The following is a 23,976-nucleotide window of genomic DNA, read 5'->3' on the forward strand; positions in this document are numbered from 1 at the left end:
AAAAGTAGGATAGTTGCTTATTACCTTGACATCTGATGGGAGGGCATTCCACAGGGCAGGCGCCACTACCGAGAAGGCCCTCTGCCTGGTTCCCTGTAACCTCACTTCTCGCAGTGAGGGAACCACCAAAAGGCCTTCGGTGCTGGATCTCAGTGTCTGGGCTGAACGATGAGGGTGGAAATATGCAGAATATGATGTAATGTGCTTTTCTGGCTTATTAGTTTAATTTTAGTATTATAAAATCAAGGTGTGTGTCTCCCCTCCGCCCCCTGTAACTCTTTAGGACTGGGTATTTAAGAAGGCAAAGAAGATTTGGTCAAAGATTGCCAGATAATGTTGTTAAAAATTAAGTTTAGTCATAGATAGCTTACAATAATTGCAAAAACAAATTTGTTAAGTTACCATGGAACAATAAAACATTTACAAAAAAATGGAGTCCAGTGGCTCCCTAGAACCTGTACAGAATGGACAGATCATATGCAGATTGTTCCTGAAGCATGCAAGATAGAGTCCTAGATGATCCAAGGCAGTGGTGACCTTTGCAGCTGCTGTCTGCTTTCTGACCTGATTTTGTTTAAAGGTGCCTATAGTTTTCGCAGGTGACTTGTGAGAGAAACTTTGCTATGCTTCTAGGCAGGAAGTAAGTAACAAACAACACCATAATGAAGCGAAACAAAAAAGTGCTGCTACTTACATGGTGACATTCGTGTTTGCAAGGGATTTTGACAGTATTTGTCCAGAATCAAATGGTATGTGATCAGTTGACAATATTTGACTGGTCAATTATCATACGTACTTTTCATAATTTCAAGGATAATAGTATGTTTGCTATGATCATTCTTATGGGGCAGGTGGGCATAGTTGGGGAGAAATGGCCCAGTGGGCCAAATTAAGATCTGTGGTAGGCCTAATTTGGCCCACAGGCTGGAGTTGCCTCATGTCTGTGGTAGGCTATGGGTTTTTTTAGACCACGGCTTACTGTTATGTGCAAACGGAAGCAGCATGACAAAAAGATGCAAAGCTTGGTTTTAAGAATGAAGAAATATTGTAATTAATACCCTATTTAGTTATAAATGTACATGTTTTAGTTATCATGTTTATACCAATGTTTAGGCAATATATGAAGAAATGTTGATGGGAAATTTAATTTAAATTGGCCTTTAAAAATCATGAATTAAATCGCTGTGTTTCAATTAATCCTTCTTGATACAGAAGTCATTTTAGTTGCTTGGTGTGAATGTTTATGTGCAACAGAAACTTAGATTGTTTGGGTCAAAAACAAAAACAAAAAGGCCCTTGGGCAAAGCTTTTTTGGCCAAATGCATTGGGCACAGTGTATAAATAAGGAACCAATTCCTTTTTTCTTTTTCTTTTTGCTTCTGTAAGTTTCATTTCTCTTTAAACACCATCCTTGGATGCTTCCTGTTTTTGATGTGTTTTTCTTCTTAGTGTGAATGCTTGCAAAGCCAGTATTATACAGCAGCCTCTTGCCTCTTTTTCTGTTCCATGGTACATTTTTAATTTTGATTTGATTTGAATATATTTTTTCTATAGCAGTGGTTCCTAGTGGAGTTATCCCAGGGGGTCTGTGAACTGGCCCTGCACAAGATGAGGAGGAACTGGTGAAGGCTTCAGCAGTGGCACATCCTCTGCCGCAGAATGAGCCTGGCCAGGCACAAGTCAGCACTGTGCTTTGCCTGCCTGCCTGGTTGAGACACCCCCAGGGTGAGATCAGGCTAGGGCCTGGGCTACTACTGTAATAGAGCCTTTCTTGGTCCTGCAGTACTTTCTCACTGCCTGGATATTTCTCCTGAAAAAGAGGGATTGAAGTAGCAACTGACTCCCAATGGTAGGGGGGATGAACAGGCTGCAGCTGCTGCATTCCCCACTGTGATAGATCCAGCCTTGTTTGAGTCTTTGCTTTCCAGCTCACCTTCCTGCCTCCTTCTCTGCACCTCTTGAGATCCAGGAGGCGTCCTGTGGTGGCATCTGCCTCACCAGCCATGGTGCTAAGCTATGGTGCCCTGCCTTCTTTCTGAGCTAGCAGCCTTCAGGTAGCTTTTGTCTTTGGTCTATGCAGCAACCAGCCACTGATTTCTCAGTCTGATGATCACGGTCTTACTTACCACAGAAGGGTAAAAGGCACTTCCAACACTTTTGGTGAGATTTGGCTTCTTTTCTTTTCCATTATGAGATGGAAGATGCTCTTCCACCCTCAGCATAAGAATCTCTGTGGAGAGGCTCCTTGAATTGATAATACATAAATAAACCTATTGCTTGTGAATGGTTGTGGCCTTTTGTGTTTGGTGGAAGAGTAGCTTCCATTTCTGAGCAAACATATTCTCTACTCAGGTAGGTAGCTGTGTTGGTCTGATGCAGTCGAAATATATATATAAATTAAAAAATTGTCCAGTAGCACCTTAGAGACCAACTAAGTTGGTTCTTGGTATAAGCTTTCGTGTGCGCGCACACTTCTTCAGATACACCTTATATAGGGTCTGGTGACTTCTGTTTCAGTGTATCTGAAGAAGTGTGCGTGCACACGAAAGCTTATACCAAGAACAAACTTAGTTGGTCTCTAGGGTGCTACTGGACAATTTTTTTATATTTTTATATATTCTCTACTGCTCTTTAACCTCCCTTGTTTTTTCTTCTTTTGAATATTGCATGTTTTGTCTGAAGTGGAACATCTTTCTATATTGTAAATGTGTTGCAGGGTATAAAACTCCTGACAGTCATTGATTCGAGAAGATAATGAGATCATAAAATATTCATGGATGTTGCCACTTCTACTCAGGGAATACAGTGGAACCTCTGGTTATGTACCGTCCTCCTTACGAACACTTCGGGTAACGATCTCCGCTAACCCAGAAGTAGTTGCTCCTGGTAGCGAACTTTGCCCTGGGATGCGAGAAGAAGTTGCGTGGCAGCAGGAGGCCCATTAGCGAAAGTGCGCCTCAGGTTAAGAACGGTTTCAGGTTGAGAACGGACCTTCGGAACCACCAGAGGTACCACTGTAAAGCTGTCAGTGATAGAATGTTTGCAGTCAAGCTTCTGTGAAAGAGTTTTCCATTTGGCTTTGATTAAAGCCTCACACAAGCCTGAATGGCAAAAAGAATTATAAGACAGGCCCAGGTGAAGTTGGATGAGAAGAGATCCTAGGAGATCAAGCTTATGGTCTCTTAAGTTTTTGCAAGGTAGAGTGTCTAAAGAAATGAGTAGAGTGGCTGAGAAATGGGAACATTAGGGAAGGACAGGTAGAAGAGACAGACTTGAGGAAAAGAGGAGAGAGTAAACAGGATGTTTTAGGAAAGGTCTAATAATAGGGCAACAACTCTGGGAAAAGCTGACACCAAGCCTAAGGACAAATAGGCTGCATGCTCTTCCCAGAAAAGTGGCTGTGATAGGATTATTGGGCAGGCAGGGTACTGCCCAAGAGTTAGGTTTGTTAAAGAAACTAGGACAGAATAGTTAGTTGCCTGAAAAGCAGGGAGTAAAAGAAACAGGTGGAGGCATGAATTGAAAAGGCAAAGAAAAATGACTGGGGAAGGGAAGGGAAAAGTATGAGCTATCAAGTGATTTGTAGTGACTATTTTCATATGTGTAAGTACAGTAATCGTTTGAAGTTGCCATGATTGGGTGGACATGCTGTGTGAGGAAAAGATTTACTGTTCGGAGAGTCACTAGCAGAAATAAAAACATACTTCTGCCCCCACATTTCTTCTGATTTCCCCCTCCTGCTGCAGCCCCTAAGTCACATTTCATGCCTTCCAGAACATCTCTCAACCACTGGAAGCAATTCCTCAAGAGATTCAAGAGGCTGCTATAGGAGAGGATAGCTGGGAATGCCCCACTGCATCAGCAGACTTCCAGTCACACTCCTCTGGACCCTACTCCAATATGTGTTTCTTCACATTGGGCAAGCTTTAAGTCATTGCATTGCAGGGGGTTGGACTAGATGACCCTCGGGATCCCTTCCAGCTTTACAATTCTATGATTCTATAATTAAAGTTCAAAATGTGGAAACATTCTAAAAAAATATATTTTATTTTATACCAATTAACTACAATTGTCTTTAAATTAGTTTACAAGGATACACTAGTTAAAACTTTAAAATCAAACTTCAGTTTAAATGCCTCCTGGAATAAAATAGCCTTCAATAGGCACTGGAGGTTCAGAAGGAAGCAGGTCTGTCTGACCTCAGCTGGAAAGGAGATCCATAAAATTTGGTGCACAACACTATATGCACAACTGTAGCTGGTAAAAGGCACTCCTAGCCACCCAGGCTACCTGAGCTTCCAGTGGCAAACATGGATCTAGCGGCACACTCCCAAACTCCAAGCCTCTTCTTTCAGAGGAACGCAACCCCATCCAGAACAGGCACCTGGCCAGTCTCAGTCATGGAGCTAGCAACCCAAAGTGCCTTTGTCTTCCCATGGTTCAAATTCAGATTATTGGCCCTCATCCAGTCCATCACTGCACCCAGACAATGCTCCAGATCATGTGCAGCCTTCTCTGACACATACATTATGGAGAAATAGAGGTTTTTACTAGGCAGGATGTGCAGGGGTCAGGAGAGCAAAACAGATTAATAATCTTTGTACTTAAAACAAGAAAGTGGATTGTATACTGTGTAATAAATTGTAGCGTTTAATAGAGAATTGTTGCTTCCTACGAAAACCAAAGCTTTCTGAAGATGCTTAGTTGCTTGTTTTACAACATAGCTTTTATCTTTAAGCAAAAATAATCACACTGATTCTGTCTGTCTTGTAAGTTACTGCCCACCCACTTATTCTTATGTTAGTCATTTGTAGTATGTAAATGGCTTGAAGGAAATAAGAACTCTATTTCAGTCTCATAGTTTCGCTTTATGGTTGCCTGGAGGCGTTTCTTTTTGCGAGCAACCTCATGAGTGGCTTTTTGTTAGCCATGTATAATGTCTAAATATAATTATTTAGGAATATTATTTGTAATATTGAAGCCTCCACAAATCCATTTGCCAAGGCCAAGGGCCCTTCTGCAATATAATAACATCATTCATTCCGCCTTCCATCTTCTGAATCATGGGAAGATTTTCTTATGTCATGCTGCTGAGCTTTGAAATAAGAAGAAATATGATGAGAGACTTGCTGCTTCTGCCTTCTCCAAAGCCCAGCATGATATGTGACGCTCCCCTCCTCCAAGTACTCTGGCACACACGGGAGTGGGTGCATAGGTGGTGAACACAAATTATATCTGACTTGTAAGGCAAGCCAACATTTGTGGACCCCTGTTAATAATAAAGGATTTTACTGAAGTTGTTAAGAGTTATTTTGAAATAACAATTTTAATTGCTTATTAGAAGTTGAAAGATTGGCCTTTGGCCAGTGAGAGGTGTTCTTTGTATGAAAAGTGGTTTCTGTACGTGGGTTACTCAAGCTGTGTTTCAGGAACTTGCTGTAGATATAGGGCTATTGGGAGAATCTAGCAACTCTGCTGCCCTATAAGTGGAGGAGGATTTCTCATATCTGAGTAGAGCAGACTCCCTTGGAAGGTGGTGGACTGTCCTCCTTTGAAGGTTTTTAAGCAGAGGTTGGATGGCCTTTTGTCATAGATGCTTTTGCTGAGATTGCTGCATTGCAGGGGGTTGGACTAGATGACCCTTGGTATCACTTCCAACACTGATTCTATGAGGGCACAGCCCCTCTTTCCCCTCTGAATGGGGAGAAACAACTCCAGGCACCCCCTGCTCCCTATCCCACCTGATCAGCAGGGAAAATATCAGCTCTAAAGGTTGATGCAGTTGGGAATGTCTGGACTGGAACAACTAAGTTTAGCTTATCATATGTTGATATAAGATTACTGATTCATGTTATTGCATTTCTTTTTCAGGTTAAAACTTTTTTAAAAAAATGGCAGCAGAAACCCAGACGCTTAACTTTGGGCCTGAGTGGTGAGTTACCTATAATACTTGTGTGAACTTTTCACTAATGAGTTTGACAAAAGTTGGCTTGTAGATGCATTGCTTCAAATGGTGAATGAGAAAGCATATTTGAGTTGTTGAACTAGCTTTTTTTAATTACAGCTGGTTAATTATATGCCTGGCTTGAATTAAGAAGCAGGAGCCTGTTGTCACAATGTTGAAGAAATCCCCTTTTGTGAGGACATTTCAGTTAGAATAAATCAGAATGATACTAAGGGAGAGAAATATTTAAAAGGAGCACTGAGGGCTATAGATGTTAGTTACTTCCTTTCCCACCAGGAGATACCACAGACAGAAAATACTTACAATAATTTTGCTGCTTATTGTCACTCTTCCTTGCAACCATATACAGTTTTGGGGTCACAGTGATATGCAGGGTGTATGCGTTATTGGAGTGAGCTTCCCACTGTGTTGTACATTCTATGTTGAAAGTGTGGCTAAACATGTCCTTACTCAAGTAAGACGTTGTTACAAAGAAATTGCCCATGGCTTTGACTGCACAGTGGTTACTTAGCATCTTCAGACTTGTTCTCATCATCCAGTATGGATGTTCAGGAAAGAATGGATAAGGATCACCTTTGCTTATTCAAGTAAAGTTTGCCGTTCCTTACAGTAAAAATACTGTTGGTATTAAAATTACCTGTGGATAAAATACCTTCATGCAGGAAAAGTGTACATAGTTAATATACTATATTTTTAATGGCATTTTTTGTGCTAACGTGCATACTTAACAGTACATTATTCAAAAGATTAATACTTCACAGCTCAACAGGATATTTTCATTCATTCTCATCCTTCTGCTACTAATAAGCATATTAGCCTGGTGCAGACATAATGCCTGCTTCTTGAAAACCATGATTTGAAAAGCAGGAAGTAATCTTGGGAATGCACGTTCCTTGCTCCCTCCTCTGAAACAATTTCCAACCTCTTTTCCTAGTCTTAAATGTTTTTCAATGAAAATCAGATGAGGGCAGCATAGGGGGCTGCAGAGAGAAGCGGCTATTGGCAGAAATCACCTGTTTCCCCTCCCACCAGTGGGAGAGTCTGCTGAGCAGAAGTTTTTGTCAGAAAGAAGGTACAAAGCAAAAACTGCTGTTGTGAATTCACCATTATAACACTACTCTTGCTTTTACTTGGAAGTAAGAAAGTCACCAAGTGCTTGGAGGCCTCTATGCATTTTATGCCTTTCTATTTTTATTTAGGCAGGGATGCGGGTGGTGCTGTGTGTAAAAGCCTCAGCGCCTAGGGCTTGCCGATCGAAAGGTCGGCGGTTTGAATCCCCGCAGCGGGGTGCGCTCCCATTGCTCGGTCCCAGCGCCTGCCAACCTAGCAGTTCGAAAGCACTCCCGGGTGCAAGTAGATAAATAGGGACCGCTTACTGGCGGGAAGGTAAATGGCGTTTCCGTGTGCTGCACTGGCTCACCAGATGCAGCTTGTCACACTGGCCACGTGACCCGGAAGTGTCTCCGGACAGCGCTGGCCCCCGGCCTCTTGAGTGAGATGGGCGCACAACCCTAGAGTCTGTCAAGACTGGCCCGTACAGGCAGGGGTACCTTTACCTTTATTTTTATTTAGAACAGCTGAGAAGGTAGCAATGTGAAGTGGAAGACTAATGAGGGGGTTTCTTAACCATTTTGCTTTGCTTCATTTTCTACTTTGGAAAAAAAACTTCTTACACCCTCGTAAAAGTAATCTAAGGGACAATTCTTGGTGGGAAAATGGAACAAGTAGAATGAGTTAAAAGTCTCTTGTTCCATTTCCCCTCTGCTACAGACTGCAACCTCAGTTGGTTTTGTTTTATAAGCAACAGGCCCTAGAAGAACTACGTGTAATGTGTAGTTTCGGCATTAGATTCCCATAAATGCATTCCAGTTATGAAGCAAATCAATATAAAACAATATATAAGCTTTTAATGGGCATATATCAAATGCACGGCATTGTTCAATAAATTAAATTATGAAAATCCTCTTCTTTTTTCCTATCTGTCTAATAGATAATTTTTAACATGTGTTCTTGTTTTTAACTGCGCATTAAAAACCATTTGGTAGCAAAATGGAGAATAGCAATTACCGGTAGTTTAATTAAAAATCTTTAGTAACTTTTTGGCACATTAATTTTGAGCAGGATTGGGGTCTACCTGAGGGCCACATTACTTTGTGGTCAGCTTTCAGCTAGAAACTATAAAGATGAGTCTGGCCTTTGTCCGGTAGGCTACATTCCAGCCACACAAAAAACAGAGGTTCCTACATACACATCTCCCCATCCTCCATTTAGGTAAGCAAGGAAGAAGAGACAAAGGCCAGTTTAAGGCAGTTGAGAGTGTGGAGCAGGACAAGTAAAGGGTAAAGGCATGTGTGTCCTGGGAAGACATGGAGGCCTGGAGGGCTATAGTTGGCTCCTGGACCTGAGGTTCCTTACCTCTGCTTTAGAGTTTCAGAAAGTATTGTTTTGATACCTTTCATATCCATTATATAGTACTTATTTTTTCAGATTCTTGGTTCATATAAAAGTGGAAGTTTATTCACAAGTGGTGTTTATTTAAATGTCATGAAAAGTGCTACCACATGGTGGCAGCAAACCAATGAGAATTAATCCCAAATTGCTAGTTGGAGTGCCTTGAATCCTCCTAAATTATAAATAGCAGCAGCGATCTGAAAAGTTGTATGAGATAAGCTTTGATTTTAACATTGTATAGTTTTGGTAATATTTCAGAGTAATTTTTGGATTGCTGGCTCTGCACTAGTTAGCAGTAGCTTTTATTGAATACTTGTAAAGAGATTCAGATCTGTGCAGATGCTGGACTTCAGTTTAGCTATAATGGCATCATAGCTGCTGTCTGTAACAGTAACCAGTGACTAAGGATTGTGATTTGTTTCTGTGTATATTGTATAAAGTGTAAATTGTAGGTAAATGTAAACCTATCTAAAATAATACTGTTGAATTATTTTAGATAGGTTTACATTTACCTACAATTTACACTTTATACAATATACACAGAAACAAATCACAATCCTTAGTCACTGGTTACTGTTACAGACAGCAGCTATGATGCCATTGGTCTGAAAACCTCTGTCCTTGGAGATCTTTGACACATAATTCTGGAGTTGTCAAAATATAAAGCACATAATGTAAATAAAGCTGCATTTATGTTTGCTTCCATTTTTTTGCATAAAAATGGCTCATTTGTCATCTTGTCTGATGAAACTGCAGTTATCTTAACAGTTTGTTTAAAATAGACCAACATCCAACCATTGGTTATGAATCCAGCTTGTTTAAATAAGCCATAGTTAACATTAATCACACTTTAGGATTCAAAATGCAAAGCAATTTGGCTTCAAAACCAAACTCTTTCTCTTGCCAAAGGCCAGTTCACATCACACTTCACGGGTTTAGCATAACATCAAAATGTGGCTGTTGAGATGCAAATACTTATTGTGTTGTGTGCTGATAATAGTTGCCCAATTGAGACATTATGGGAAACTGGTTAGACTAGACTAGAGCAACTGTAAAATGTGGGTGGGAATCCATTCACGAGGAGGGAGTGTAAAAACTTGTTTTGGGGGGTTGTCTGAATAAGGTATTAGTTTTATTTGTGTTTGATTAAACTGTGGTAACTAAAATAAAGTTCAGACCTTAGAAAATGCATGTTGTGACTCAGAATCAAACTGAACCTGAAGTGAAAACCACACTGAAACTTTAAAAAAAAGAAAAGATGGAACTGTTATTTGAAAGCCTGCTGTGGATCCAGAACAGATCACTTTCCTGCATCCCCAATAATTCTGGTTTCCAATTCAGAATAAGTTTGGTGGCACATGTGCAGAATCAGAATAAGGGATACATAATACATGGAATGATTTTTATACACGTTGGGTTTGTTCAGGCTTCTATACCCTGCCTTCTTCAAGAGCTAAGAAGCAGCAGGCAGGATGGAGGCCTGCTGCTTTAATGCTGCAATCCACTGTAGAGCAGGCTGTGAGGGTAAACAGCCTGGTAAAGGAAGGGAAGAGGATAGCATTTCTATGCACTGTGGAATGCTTCCTGCATGGTCAGCTAGTATCTGTAACTTTTACAAGATGTTGTTGAAAGCTTTTCACACTAACCTTTCACCCTAAGGGTCAGTATACATAGTTCTTTATTAAACAGTGAGTTCTCTGACAGGCTCATATGTGGTAGATAGGCCTTCAGGGTCCCATCTAGTTCAGAGTACAGTAGCCTCCCTGAGTGTAGAGCAGGTCTCTGAAGTAAGTAGCTTCAAGAGACTAGGTAGAGGGGAATTTGAGAAGATGAAAATAGATGGTGAATGAGAAAGAGAATGGGGAAATAAATTTAAATCTTCAAATTTGTCATCATAGTACATCCTTCGGTACTTAGTAGCATACTGCTTTCTGTGACTAGGCCCTGAAAAAAAGCATATTAGACATGGGCAAGGAGTTTTTGCCAGCCAAGTTGAACTTTCTCCTTTGAGCAGCTGACATTCTCATGCTGTATCACAAAGCTTTTTTAAACGTCCATTTACTTCCAGAAGCTATTTGCCACGCAGCATGGCTGTAGGAATGCTGTTAGTGGGAAAGCAAGTATAAAACCCTTCTGGGCAGATAGAGTTCTTTAATCTGGGCCATTGTATATCTTATACTTATGTTGCAACAACTTCTTCAAACTGTAGGCTTTTCTTTTCAGTATATTTAGTCATAGACTATTAACAGAATATGCATTACAGAGCCAGGGCCAGGTTTGTTCCTGGGAATCAAGGACCAAGACTGACCATGGCACCAAGAGTAGTGGCAGTTCATCTGGCTCTGAGAGATGGAGTGGTGAGGACCAGTGGCAATGCCACTAGTAAGAGAAGCCATAGTAGAGACCTGTGGTGAGATGGCGGCAGTGCCTTTTAGCACTGCCCATCTCAGGAGGAATACTGTGATTAGAACCACTGCCATCTTACTATGTCCAGAATTCCTTTGAGTCCTGATGAAGCATTGCAGAGTGATGATTGAGGGGAAGGACCCAGATGCGTTCAGGGTAGCTGGTAGCGCCTTTAGTCATTCAGTTTGGTGCTCCTTTGTGCCAGGCGTTAGAAAAAATGAAAAATAAAGCAGGTCCATGTGGGTCACATGGGATTCAGCACTTGTCTGACAGTGCTGAATGGTGGTATCAGGTCTTCAATATCAGTATGTTGATAACCACCTTTGCACATGTGTCGCCTGTAATTGTAATGCGAATGACATGGTGACCTCTTTAGATGTATTGGCCTAATCAGCCAATTCAGAACATCAGTTATAATGGAACAACAACAAAAAAAAAATCCCAACTGTTGACTCCATATGAACTTCACATTAAAACTATGTGAAGTGCATTTAAGAGTCTTTTGTGAATAATTTTCAACTAAAGCTATATAAAAATACTTATATAAAAATAGCTACTTCTGCAGGATAGAAAGTTTGACATCACTGTAGTCTGAAGGTTTGTTGTTCTAACGGCAGAGTACATAATTGGTTGTCTTAATTTCCTCTTTCCTATTTGTTCCCTTATAGGCTGCGAGCTCTGTCTAGTGGTGGGAGTGTGACATCTCCTCCCCTTTCTCCAGCTTTGCCAAAGTATAAATTAGCAGATTATCGTTATGGGAGAGAAGAAATGTTAGCACTTTTCCTGAAAGATAGTAAGGTAAGTTAGGAGAAGAATGTTCCTGTCTGGTTGCTTGCAAATCCATTCATAGTTTTAAGTGTATGCTAATGAAACCAAGGAGAAAATGCTAAACTCATAAAACTCTAAACTTCTTTGAAAGGTTTAGGGTTAGGGTTCTGAAGGAGTTTTTAGTAGTTGCTAGAATTATGCCCATAATTCACTTTATTAGTATACATTTTTTGTTTCCAGATATGTGTGAATAGATATTGAGACCTGGAAAAAGAAATAGAAAAAAAATTATTTACTTTGTACTTTCTTTTGGCTATTGGTATTGTCCATGGCATTTATGTTTTGAGGGTCAATGTATTTTGCTACATTCTCTCTTCCCTTGCAGATACCGTCAGACCTTCTTGATAAGGAGTTTCTGCCTATTCTACAGGAGGAGCCCTTACCACCCTTGGCACTAGTACCTTTTACAGAAGAAGAACAGGTTGGTTTCTGAATAAACAGAAAATGGGAATTTCTATACAGTGGTATCTTGGTTCTCAAACTTAATCCATTCCAAAACCAAAGTGTTCCAAAACCAAGGCACACTTTCCCATAGAAAGTAATGCAAAACGGATTAATCCGTTCCAGACTTTTAAAAACAACCCCTCAAACAGCAATTTAACATGAATTTTACTATCTAATGAGAGCATTCATGCATGAAATGCAGGCAATAATCAGTGTACTTCACTATAAAATAAATAAGACAGTATTGTAGATGATAAAAATTAAAATTATTATAGTCATTTTTGAATGGAGGGCTTTTATCCCTTACCACAGTCACACAATCAATCAATCAATCAATCAATCAGTAGCTGAACTGGGTTCCACACAGTCACAAAAACAAATTAACCAAGAAAGCCTCAAAAATGCAAAATAAATAGCAAAAACTAAAGCGCCAAACATAATCTGTTCCAGGAGTCTGTTTGACTTCCGAAATGTTCAAAAACCAAGGTTCAGCTTCTGATTAGTGCAGGTGCCCCAGAAACAATAGCCGACAGCTGCTTTGAACATTCGGCCTCCGAAAAATGTTTGAAAACACTTCCGGATTTTCGGCGTTTGAGAACCAAGTTACCACTGTAAGCCTTATACTTCATTAATGTAGGAAAAGTGGAATATTCCACTATTGTATCTCATTGATCCTTCAGGTTTAGAGAGATGCATTCGAATACAAAGCAGTTGCCCTGGGGTGATACTCAACTGGAATTGATATTGGTATGCTTCATTCTAAATACAGTGGTACCTCGGGTTTCATACGCTTCAGGTTACATATGCTTCAGGTTACAGACTCCGCTAACCCAGAAATAGTACCGCGGGTTAAGAACTTTGCTTCAGGATGAGAACAAAAATCGTGCTCTGGCGGCGGGGCAGCGGCAGGAGGCCCCATTAGCTAAAGTGGTGCTTCAGGTTAAGAACAGTTTCAGGTTAAGAACGGACCTCCGGAACGAATTAAGTTCTTAACCTGAGGTACCACTGTATGTCTGCTATGGCTCGGGAAATCTTAGGCTGAGAGAATTTTACAGGGTATTCAAAGTATGCAAGTTAATCCAGGGAGTTTTTAACACATATTTGAAAGATGCAAAAAAGTATTGTTCCCTCCCCCATTGTTTAAGCTGTGAAATTACTAGTTAATTATTTCAGAAACTTTAGAAATGGAATTTTGAAAATATGTTTATAGGCTAAGTGGTTGCCTTCTACCCCCCACAAATACAGTAAGCTTCAACAGAATACACTGCAGGAGGACATAATATTTTATACTTGAATTCTGTATTTCTGTTTTCTTTCTCCTTTATTTGATACATTTATTTCCTGCCTATCCAAATAATTGCTCAAGGTGACTCACAATTAAAAATACAAAATCCAAAGCCGTTAGAAAATTATAATTTAAATGATAAATATTAAAATCCACAGTAATTCCTTCTGAACACAATGGGATTTACAAGTAATAATTTTTAGGTGTCCTCTTATGTTTCTACATTTGTAGCCACGAAGCCCCTTCATGAATAGCATATACAGCAGGTAATAAGGGACTGTGTTACACACGGATCAGTTAAGAGAGTTCCTAGTTCGACATACAGTGGTACCTCGGGTTACATATGCTTCAGGTTACATACACTTCAGGTTGCAGACTCGGCTAACCCAGAAATATTACCTCAGGTTAAGAACTTTTCTTCAGGAAGAGAACAGAAATCGTGCTGCAGTGTACAAACACTGTTCAAACATTCTAGAGCATTCATATGCAAAAAGCTCATTTTGATATTTGAAAATGGTGATCTCAGAAGTTCACCAGCAATACTTACGTAGCTTGAAAATTGCTGAACAATACATTAGAATTTTGATGGGGCAGGGGAGATAGCTCTGATTTTATGATAGTATTGTTACAAAATATTTCTCTCACCATGTTTCTTCTTTTCGGCAGAGAAATTTCTCTATGTCTGTAAATAGTGCTGCTGTCCTACGATTGATGGGACGAGGCGGAGGAACGGTGGTAGGGGCTCCTCGAGGTCGAAGTTCCTCTAGAGGCCGAGGTGAGAGGCTTTGTGAATGTAAAGTAGTGTCATTGTTACATTTTAGAATTAAACTGCTTAACCCCATATGAAGATGTTGGGGGGTTTATAATTTGCCATGGCTTTTCTTTCTTTGGAAGGAAAGATGGGATAAATGTTACAAAAAATAAATGTAAGCCAGTAAGAGAGAGAACCTAGGATAAAATTGGGCCCTAGCATGAGAGAAGGTAAGGGCTGCAGTACTGCAAAGTACCGTATTTTGCACCCCATAGGACGCACCGGCCCATAAGGCGCACCTAGTTTTTTTGGGGGGGGAAATAAAGGGAAAAAAATTTATTTCCCCCCCAGGTGCGGGGCTGGGGCGGTGGAAGCCCGAGCTTCCACCGACCCCAGCCCCCAGAACAGGCTGCTCTGCGCAAGCCGCGGGAGCCCTCCTGCGGCTTGCGCAGAGCTACCCGAAGCCCTGGCGCGACTGCTCAGCGCGCCGGGGCTTCGGGATAAGAGGCAGCTCTGCGCAAGCCGGGGGAGGGCTCCCGCGGCTTGCACGGAGCTACCCGAAGCCCCGGCGTGACTGCCCAGTGCGCCGGGGCTTCGGGATAAGAGGCAGCTCTGCGCAAGCCGGGGGAGGGCTCCCGCGGCTTGCGCAGAGTTTCCTGAAGCCTGGAGAGCGAGAGGGGTCGGTGCGCACCAACCCCTCTCGCTCTCCAGGCTTCAGCGAAAGCCTACATTCGCCCCATAGGACGCACACACATTTCCCCTTCATTTTTGGAGGGGGAAAAGTGCATCCTATAGGGCGAAAAATACGGTAATTAAGGAAGTTTCAATATACGTACACATCCTGTGTTTTGTTTTCCCAATGTTTAACCAATATTCCTGCATTTAGTGAAGGAAAACAATATTTAGTGGATTTTAAGGTAGGAGCTGAGATAACAACTCTTACTATAAAATATTTGAGTTCACTGGATAAATAAGTAGAATATATCAAGCCATCTGCATATTACAAAAACGGGAAAATGATAACAATTTCTGCCCTTAATGGCCCACATAATGGCCATCTTAGACTTCCTCTGCAATGTGAGGTAGTAGAATGAACAGATGTAAAATAGTTAAAACAACCTGCAAGAAATGTAGACATAATAGTTGAATTCATTTAACAGACTGCATGGAGCTGGTCATAGATATATTTGTAGCATAGAAGTGTAGAACAAAAACTACTTAAGGCAATAATTTAAAAGAATATAAAGAGCTTCAAAGCATTTGGGATCATTTTTTGTTATTATAGAAATGAACACATTTTGGGTGTAGTGGGAGGGGCCTATAAACTTAGCATCACAGAATCACAGCAGGGAACCTGTTGGAGTGTTTTTGTTTTTTTTAATGTAATGATAATAATAAAACGTTGATATTTGGAAGGCCCAGAAAACCTTTTTGTATCACAGTGGGATATCTATGGGAGCAGTCTATAAAAAAGGGTTATTAAGTTAATTTTGTTTTGTTTTTTTAAAAAGTTAAAATTAGGAATTTCTTTTAAAATAAAATTTTGGAGTGCCTTGGGGCCACAAAAAGCCTTTTGCCATATTACTAGTTATGTATCTCTCTTCTAGGCTGTTTGTCACCCGTAAGTTAACCATCCCTGCTTTAAATAATATTGTTTTTATTTCTTTATTTATAAAAAAAATCATAATCCGCTATATTATAAAAAACAGTATCTGTACACAATAGTAACCATGTAAGCATTTAAATAATAGACCATCAACTAGCTGTTGCAGAAATATGTTTTCTTAATTGTCTACATAAACTGGGTAGCATAAAAAAAATTTCAACAGGCATTTATTTAAAGGATGATGGCAAATGACAGTTTTGTAGGCTTTCTGTAGAATCATGCTTGTGCTGTTCTTTGCTCATTTTTACTGTGACCTTCTTGCAGGAGATCTTTAGATATGAAAAAGAAATAATCTAGCAGTGATTATGCTTAATTTTTCAATCTTGCAAGCATACTTTGATGATGTTCCCCACTGCATATTTGGTTTTGTAGTATTTTCTGCTTATGTTCCTAAAGTAGAGTGTCCTAACTGTGCGCTGGGGAAAAGTGTATTTGTATTAAATTGCTCCTCACTTCAAACCTTTTACTGTAGCAACAGTATTTGGCAATCTAGTACTACTAGTGTTGTCATTGGGCCATACGCCTGTGCTAGTAATTCCTGTGCTGTTTCTGCCACTACTTTTAAGAGAAGTGACAACTGCATAACTTTCCAGCAGGGTTCATGCTGGTGGGGGAGCAGAAAATGGGAGTAACTCAGAAATTAGAAGGAATGCTTGTGTGGTTGCCTAGCAATGCACACATGATTATTCATTTCCTTTTTTAAATTTAAGTTCTTACTGAGCTCACAAATATGACTGGAAAGTTGCAGTCCTTCAGCTAAAGTGGAGTGATAATAAATGGTGTACAAGTAAGATGTAAGATGTAAAAGAGGTAGTTTCAGTGTTTTGTTTAAGTGTTTGCTTACTTTATTAGTTTTGTTTTCTTAATATTTACTGGTGACTGAGGAAGAGGAAACATCATTTATTGATTCTGTTTTATAGAATTGCCAGTCATAATAGGACAAGTGCCAGGAGCACTCAACACTTTCTCTGGACCAACTGATGGTTCTCTGTGGTTCGGATTCCACCCATGGCCCAGTAGTTACCTGTCATGTAAGACAGCACCTGTTTTGCTATAAACCTATGATTTATGAAAAATCAAACAATGTGCATTTTCTAATTGGTCTCCCTAAGAGCTTGCTTTGAAGGAAGAATGGCACTTTGGCAAAGTGCGAGAATCAGCTTTGGTCTTGTTGGTTCCAAAGGAAAATGGTAAAATTTGTAAGATCTCAACCATATTTTGTCTTTCAGGCAGAGGTAGAGGAGAAAGTGGTTTCTACCAAAGAAGTTTTGATGATGTAGAAGGTGGATTTGGACGAGGAGGGGGCAGAGAAATGCACAGATCCCAGAGCTGGGAGGAAAGGTAATTTAATAAACATATACATTGGCATGGACTGCATCTGTTGTGAAGCTCAGATACCTTGTTATGTTGGTAGAATCCTGGCTGCTCTAAAGTTTGTCCTTCTAGGTGTCTTGTCACAGATGTGGCCACCATGTTTGTGAGCATAGATTTCATAGAATCGTAGAGTTTGAAGGGATCCTGAGGATCATCAAGTCCAACCCCTGGCAATGCAGGGATGCTGCCTACAGTTGTCCCTGGGTGGGCTCAAACCACCAACCTTCTGGTTAACAACCAGATGCACTGACCTATTTTGCCATGAGCATGAGTATACTACACTTGCCGGGGAGCCAGGGTTGGCAGCAACTCCCCTTCGAGAGTATGTTTAATAGCAAACTAGTTTTGCCTTGCCTAATGTATGGAACAGCTATAGAGGTCCAGGTATTTCCATAAATTTTGAAGTTATAAGATCTAAAATGAGTGACAGAGCCTTCTATAAGAACAGCTGGATACAAATGCTTAAACAAGCTAACTGAACCAGGGCACTATTGGATGATATTGATGATTCAGGAAATCAAGTTACAAAACATAATTATCCCTTGTAGAATTTAAGAAAGATCTGAAATTGGTAGCCTTCATGACATCATAGCTTAGTACTTATCTGGAATTACTAAGAACAAGGAAGAATTGAACCTGCTTAGGAGAGAAGAGATTATGGTCAGTATCCAAAGAAATAAGGAATTAGATCTGTAATCAGAAGAGGACTTTAGACTTATTTCTCTCAACAGCAAATGCCTCTGCTTCAAGGCAATGCTTTTGAAACCGGGGAGAATTTCAAAAGCAGTTTGTGTTAATGGCATTTGATTTAACTGTTTAAAGAGTGGGGGCAAGTCAAATTGTATTGGGCTAGCACAAACCACTTGAATGATCTTAAGCAGCATAGTGGATTCTAACCTAAAACAACTAAACTGTATTCTAATGGGTTGAAATAAATTGATCCACATAAGGAAAAACACAAATTGTGACTCAAAAAGGTAAAATTAATTCTTCCTGATGTCTTCCTGAAGTGCTGAGAGAGAAAACATCAGCTATATTTTTCCAACAAGCAAATATTAGTTAACCAGTGGGGATTTCCCTTCATATGTGTTATATTTTTATAAACTTATCCTAGTTTATGAGAAGACAGATCAAGATCAGATTTTTTAAATTGAGGCAAGTAAATTAGTGTCATCAAGCTAATATAGATTGATATTCGTGGAACATTAGCATTCACTAAAATACAGTGGTGCCTCGCAAGACGAAATTAATTCGTTCCGCAAGTTTTTTCTTCTTGCGAGTTTTTCGTCTTGCGATGCACGGTTTCCCATAGGAATGCATTGAAAATCAATTAATGCGTTCCAAGGGAAACCGCCTTCAGACCAGGTCCGGGGACAGTCTCTCCCCCGACCTCTTCTGAAGGTTGGGGGGGGGGACTAGGGCTTCTGAAGGCTGGGGGGCTGGGGGGGAACAAGGGCTTCGCTGCCGGCCCCAGCATTTTAAAATCTCACCGGGACACGGGGAGATTTTAAAATGCTGGGGGTCGGCAGCGAACGCTTCACTGATCCCGGGATGGCAGGCAGATCTGCACCGCCATCCAGAGCGGGGCGGGACTTAGCGCCCCGCTCGGGATGGCGGCACAGATCTGCCTGCAGTCCCGGGACGGCAGACAGCTCTGCGCTGGCATCCAGAGCGGGGCGGGACTTAGCGCCCCGCTCGGGATGGCGGCACAGATCTGCCTGCAGTCCCGGGACGGCAGACAGCTCTGCGCTGGCATCCAGAGTGGGGCGGGACTTAGCGCCCCGCTCGGGATGGCGGCACAGATCTGCCTGCAGTCCCGGGACGGCAGACAGCTCTGCGCCGCCATCCCGAGCGGGGCGGGACTTAGCACCCCGCTCAGGATGGTGGCGCAGATCTGCCTGCAATCCCGCGACTGCAGGCAGCTTTGCGCGGCCATCTGGAGCGGGGCGGGCTTCGCCCCCGGCTCCCGATGGCCGCGCAGAGCTGCGCTGATCCCGGGACGGCAGACAGCTCTGCGCCGCCATCCCGAGCGGGGCGGGACTTAGCACCCCGCTCGGGATGGTGGCGCAGATCTGCCTGCAGTCCCGGGACGGCAGACAGCTCTGCGCTGGCATACAGAGCGGGGCGGGACTTAGCGCCCCGCTCGGGATGGCGGCACAGATCTGCCTGCAGTCCCGGGACGGCAGACAGCTCTGCGCCGCCATCCCGAGCGGGCCGGGACTTAGCACCCCGCTCGGGATGGTGGCGCAGATCTGCCTGCAATCCCGCGACTGCAGGCAGCTTTGCGCGGCCATCTGGAGCGGGGCGGGCTTCGCCCCCGGCTCCCGATGGCCGCGCAGAGCTGCGCTGATCCCGGGACGGCAGACAGCTCTGCGCCGCCATCCCGAGCGGGGCGGGACTTAGCACCCCGCTCGGGATGGTGGCGCAGATCTGCCTGCAATCCCGCGACTGCAGGCAGCTTTGCGCGGCCATCTGGAGCGGGGCGGGACTTAGCGCCCCGCTCGGGATGGCGGCACAGATCTGCCTGCAGTCCCGGGACGGCAGACAGCTCTGCGCCGCCATCCCGAGCGGGGCGGGACTTAGCACCCCGCTCGGGATGGTGCCGCAGATCTGCCTGCAGTCCCGGGACGGCAGACAGCTCTGCGCTGGCATCCAGAGCGGGGCGGGACTTAGCGCCCCGCTCGGGATGGCGGCACAGATCTGCCTGCAGTCCCGGGACGGCAGACAGCTCTGCGCCGCCATCCCGAGCGGGGCGGGACTTAGCACCCCGCTCGGGATGGTGGCGCAGATCTGCCTGCAGTCCCAGGACGGCAGACAGCTCTGCGCCGCCATCCCGAGCGGGGCGGGACTTAGCACCCCGCTCGGGATGGTGGCGCAGATCTGCCTGCAGTCCCGGGACGGCAGACGGCTCTGCGCCGCCATCCCGAGCGGGGCGGGACTTAGCACCCCGCTCGGGATGGTGGCGCAGATCTGCCTGCAGTCCCGGGACGGCAGACAGCTCTGCGCTGGCATCCAGAGCGGGGCGGGACTTAGCGCCCCGCTCGGGATGGCGGCACAGATCTGCCTGCAGTCCCGGGACGGCAGACAGCTCTGCGCTGGCATCCAGAGCGGGGCGGGACTTAGCGCCCCGCTCGGGATGGCGGCACAGATCTGCCTGCAGTCCCGGGACGGCAGACAGCTCTGCGCCGCCATCCCGAGCGGGGCGGGACTTAGCACCGGGACACGGGGAGATTTTAAAATGCTGGGGGTCGGCAGCGAACGCTTCGCTCCCGCCCGCCAGCATTTTAAGATCGCCCGGGGCAGCGGAGAAGTCTCCGCTGTCCCGGGAAGGCAGGCGGGGGGGAGCAAAGACTTTTGCCCCCCGCCGGCCTTCAGAAGAGGTCCAGGACCTCTTCTGAAGGCCGGCTGTGGGCGAAAGTCTTTGCTCCCGACCGCCAGCAATTTAAAACAGTTCCCCGGAGATTTCCCTATGGGCTTTCGTCTTGCGAAGCAAGCCCATAGGGAAATTCGTCTTGCGAAGCGCCTCCGAAACAGAAAACCCTTTCGTCTTGCGGGTTTTCCGTCTTGCGAGGCATTCGTCTTGCGGGGTACCACTGTAGGAAGCATGCATTGACAATAACAAATATTATTAAGAACTTCAATAATATAACAAAACATTGAACGTTAGGGCAAATGGATAGTAGAAATACACCAGTAACACACGTTTTTACAGGTTTGTCTTCAGAATGACTTTTGTTACCTGTTCTGATAGCTATATCTGTATATATATTCTGTCCAGAGTATGCTATTAATAAACATTATTTCAACTTGTTATTCGTACATCACAGAAATAATTGTGATCCATTCCCTGTCTTAAGTGTTTCCAAATGCTTTGGTAATTTGCTATTTGCCTTTTTAGGGGGGACAGGCGGTTTGAAAAACCAGGACGAAAAGAACCAGGTATGTGGGTTGTTTTTTGTTGTTTTTTAAATGGTATGGATATCTATATTTTGTTTTATTAGTAAGAAATTGAGATTCAGTGTCTAAATCTGAAATTATCAAAATCATATGCACACATAGGCCAGCATCTTTAGGAAATGGGATTAGATATGTGCTTTTACAAAATAGGCCAACATTTTTAGGAATTGGATTAGAGCCTGGCCTGTATGAATTGGAGAGAGAGAGGGTTTTTGGGGGGGGGGGTTATAAATTGTGTTCTACTTCATTTAGCGTTACATTATAATTATTTTACAGCACAATACTGAATTTTTCTTATTTTTTAGTGATTAAAAAACTTTGTTTTTTTGTTTTTTTTTCATAATACACATCTTGTTGAAAGCAGCAGGCTATTTTAAGGGTCATTTCACATGACCTCAAGTTGGCTGGGGTACATAGTGAATCATATGCCCATTAGAGCTGGTCATGCTACAAGATTGCTCTGCCACACAGCCAATTTTTGGGCTGTAATGAGGTCAATGGGATTAAAAATTACTTGCTAAATTGTGTGCTGAAATTTGCTCTGGCAAGCCATTGGATGCATTCAGTGGTGATAAGACCAAAGTAAAGTTTTGGATCATGCCATGTTATGTCTCAAGTAGTTTGCTTTCTGGGCATTTTTGCAGTGTAATGCAAGATAACATTTTAAAAAAACAATTCTCTAATACCCCTTCCCAGTTAGTCCATAATTTCCCCACCCCAATTGCATAAAAGTTACAACTCGTTGGCTTGGATCAGGTAGTCCAAAAAATGATGCTGTCTATAGGAGTTGGTTTATTATATACAGGCAACCTACAGTGCAGATAGCCTGTGCTTCTTCCTGCCCCTTCCCCTATTTCCTAGTTCTCTGAAAAAAAGAGAAAGGAATTGAGAAGAGAAACTTGCACCTCACCCTTCCTACACAGTGCTATGAGAGTGAGCCTCAGGCTTTCACTTTTGTTTTAAACTAATCATAGCTTATGGTGACATTCAAAATTGAACAAACTACAAGTTAGTGTTAACTATACAAGACAACTTCAAACCATGGACTATGAAACTAGCTTACTTTCATTAATCATAGATTACTCATAGCATTTCTTTGTGGCCATGCTGGGGAAAATAAAAATGTGCAAGCCCAAGACTTGCTGCAGCCATTCCTCATCATGCTAAACTATGGTTTATCATTATGTGTGAACTAGGTCATTTGCATTGTGAAATAGGGGCCTGTTGTTTTCCTAACGTTTTTGGTGAACAGGTTTCTCAAGTTGAAGAAAAGAACTTGGCTTTTCTGAGGAATTTTAAAGGCGCTAATAGCCACCAAGCACTCTTTCTGAAAGTCAATAGGATTTGAGTGCTTAACTGCAGCTTGCTGTTCTTTGTTAGGAGATTCTTCTAATATATATACTCTGAATTTTGTAACAGTGCCAGATTTCTATGGTGATCAAAACTTGAAAATTGTATGAATCGCCATCTGTTTTAATGCCCTTTGAATCCCCTTTAAAGCATCTAAGTTATTTTGTTGTGCTGTTCTATTTTAGTTCTTACGACGTTGGTAACACAGAATTAGAAGGCATATTTCCAATTCCTCTGGCTTTCAGTCATACATAGATTTAAATCATTTTGTTTCTTGGACACTGTCTGAACTTATTAACATTTTTCTCTCTATAGCTATGAGTTAATATTTAGGCTCCTAAAAGTAATTTATATCGTTTTTATAAGGCATTTCAGGGCATAAGATGATTTACAATTCCTTTTCTAATTTTTCCTCCACATTTCTGTAACATAGGTTAATCTTCAAAATTATGATACCCAAAGTCCATCCCACTGAAGCTGTAGGACTTTGTGGGGTTTTGTATAGGCATCTAACTTGTCAAGAGATGGCTTGTAAAGCTAACCATGGTTTAGTGGTATGAGTTCAAGCCATGGCAAGCCTAGGACTTGTATTTTCTCCTCTTCCATGACCATGAGGAGGAAGCTTCCATATATGTTTTTATTAACCACAGTTTAGCATTTTATCTGAACCACAAACTGTGATCAGTCTTAATTGAAGCTGGTGACAATAATCCAACTTCATAACTCATGTTTTTAAGTTGGCTTGTTTCCACTAACCATGGCTAAGACTAACCACAGTTTGTCCAGGTTTGGACCACAACAAGCTGAAGTCTAAATCTGAAATGTATAGCCATAGTTGAGTGATACATGTGAACATTGCCAATCTATGCTCATGTTTTTTCAGTAAGTTATGGGTAGAAGAAATACCTGGTGCAATTTGCAGTGTCCCAACAGAGAGTGCAGTAGAGGTAGGATGCAGATGGTTGTTGGAAGTTAAGATGCTTGCTTTTAATATGGATGGTTAGCTGTAGGTTCTGTCTATTGGCAGCTGATTTCTAGCATTGTACTCAATGCTGAACTGCATACCTTGTACTGTATATTGTACTTAAATATATGCAGCTTGTCTTTCCTGAATTTTTGAAGCAGTAGTATAATATCAGTCCTACAGTACCTTACACACAAAACTATTGGCTTACAAGGATAATTTGCCCCTCTAAATTGATATATAAGTCAAAAACCCATAATGGCACTGCACATAGCTTTTTTTATGTAGGAAAGTTTGCAAGTACATTACATCCTGACTGGATTGTTCAGTTTTTGAGTGAAGTTTTGCATTAGTTTTATTGTTCACATGGAATACATTAAGCTGTGGGACCTCCCACAAAAATTTAAATATTAGAGAATTGGGGGGGGGGGGGATAAGCTTCACTTTGTGTGGTTAATAATGCTGTAAAAGGGAGAGAAATTTTTTAAGTGACTATGCTGGACAAAGAATAAAGTGAGTACAAATACAATTTAAT

The 23,976-nt window shown here is 42.3% G+C and overlaps 2 protein-coding genes across 7 annotated transcripts in view; one reads left to right on the plus strand and one right to left on the minus strand.

Annotated features, from left to right (window-relative positions):
* The window catches only part of LOC114598132 (nuclear body protein SP140-like protein), a 402,008-nt gene that overhangs the window by 94,338 nt on the left and 283,694 nt on the right, over positions 1-23,976 (minus strand). The gene's annotated exons all lie outside the window — the stretch shown is intronic.
* GIGYF2 (GRB10 interacting GYF protein 2) overlaps positions 1-23,976 on the plus strand; it is a 73,347-nt gene that overhangs the window by 6,793 nt on the left and 42,578 nt on the right. For 3 of the 5 annotated variants that reach the window (XM_077930069.1, XM_028730721.2, XM_028730724.2), the window contains exons 2-8: positions 5,872-5,932; positions 11,491-11,620; positions 11,976-12,071; positions 14,046-14,154; positions 16,717-16,827; positions 17,026-17,137; positions 21,069-21,109. In XM_077930069.1, coding sequence (XP_077786195.1) covers positions 5,892-5,932; positions 11,491-11,620; positions 11,976-12,071; positions 14,046-14,154; positions 16,717-16,827; positions 17,026-17,137; positions 21,069-21,109 — 640 coding nt within the window. In that variant the 5' untranslated portion in view covers positions 5,872-5,891. The remainder of the gene's footprint in view (positions 1-5,871; positions 5,933-11,490; positions 11,621-11,975; positions 12,072-14,045; positions 14,155-16,716; positions 16,828-17,025; positions 17,138-21,068; positions 21,110-23,976) is intronic. The other 2 variants (XM_077930071.1, XM_028730728.2) reach the window with 1 other exon arrangement.

This window comes from Podarcis muralis, chromosome 6, assembly GCF_964188315.1.
Source record: "Podarcis muralis chromosome 6, rPodMur119.hap1.1, whole genome shotgun sequence".
NCBI classification, from domain to species: domain Eukaryota; kingdom Metazoa; phylum Chordata; class Lepidosauria; order Squamata; family Lacertidae; genus Podarcis; species Podarcis muralis.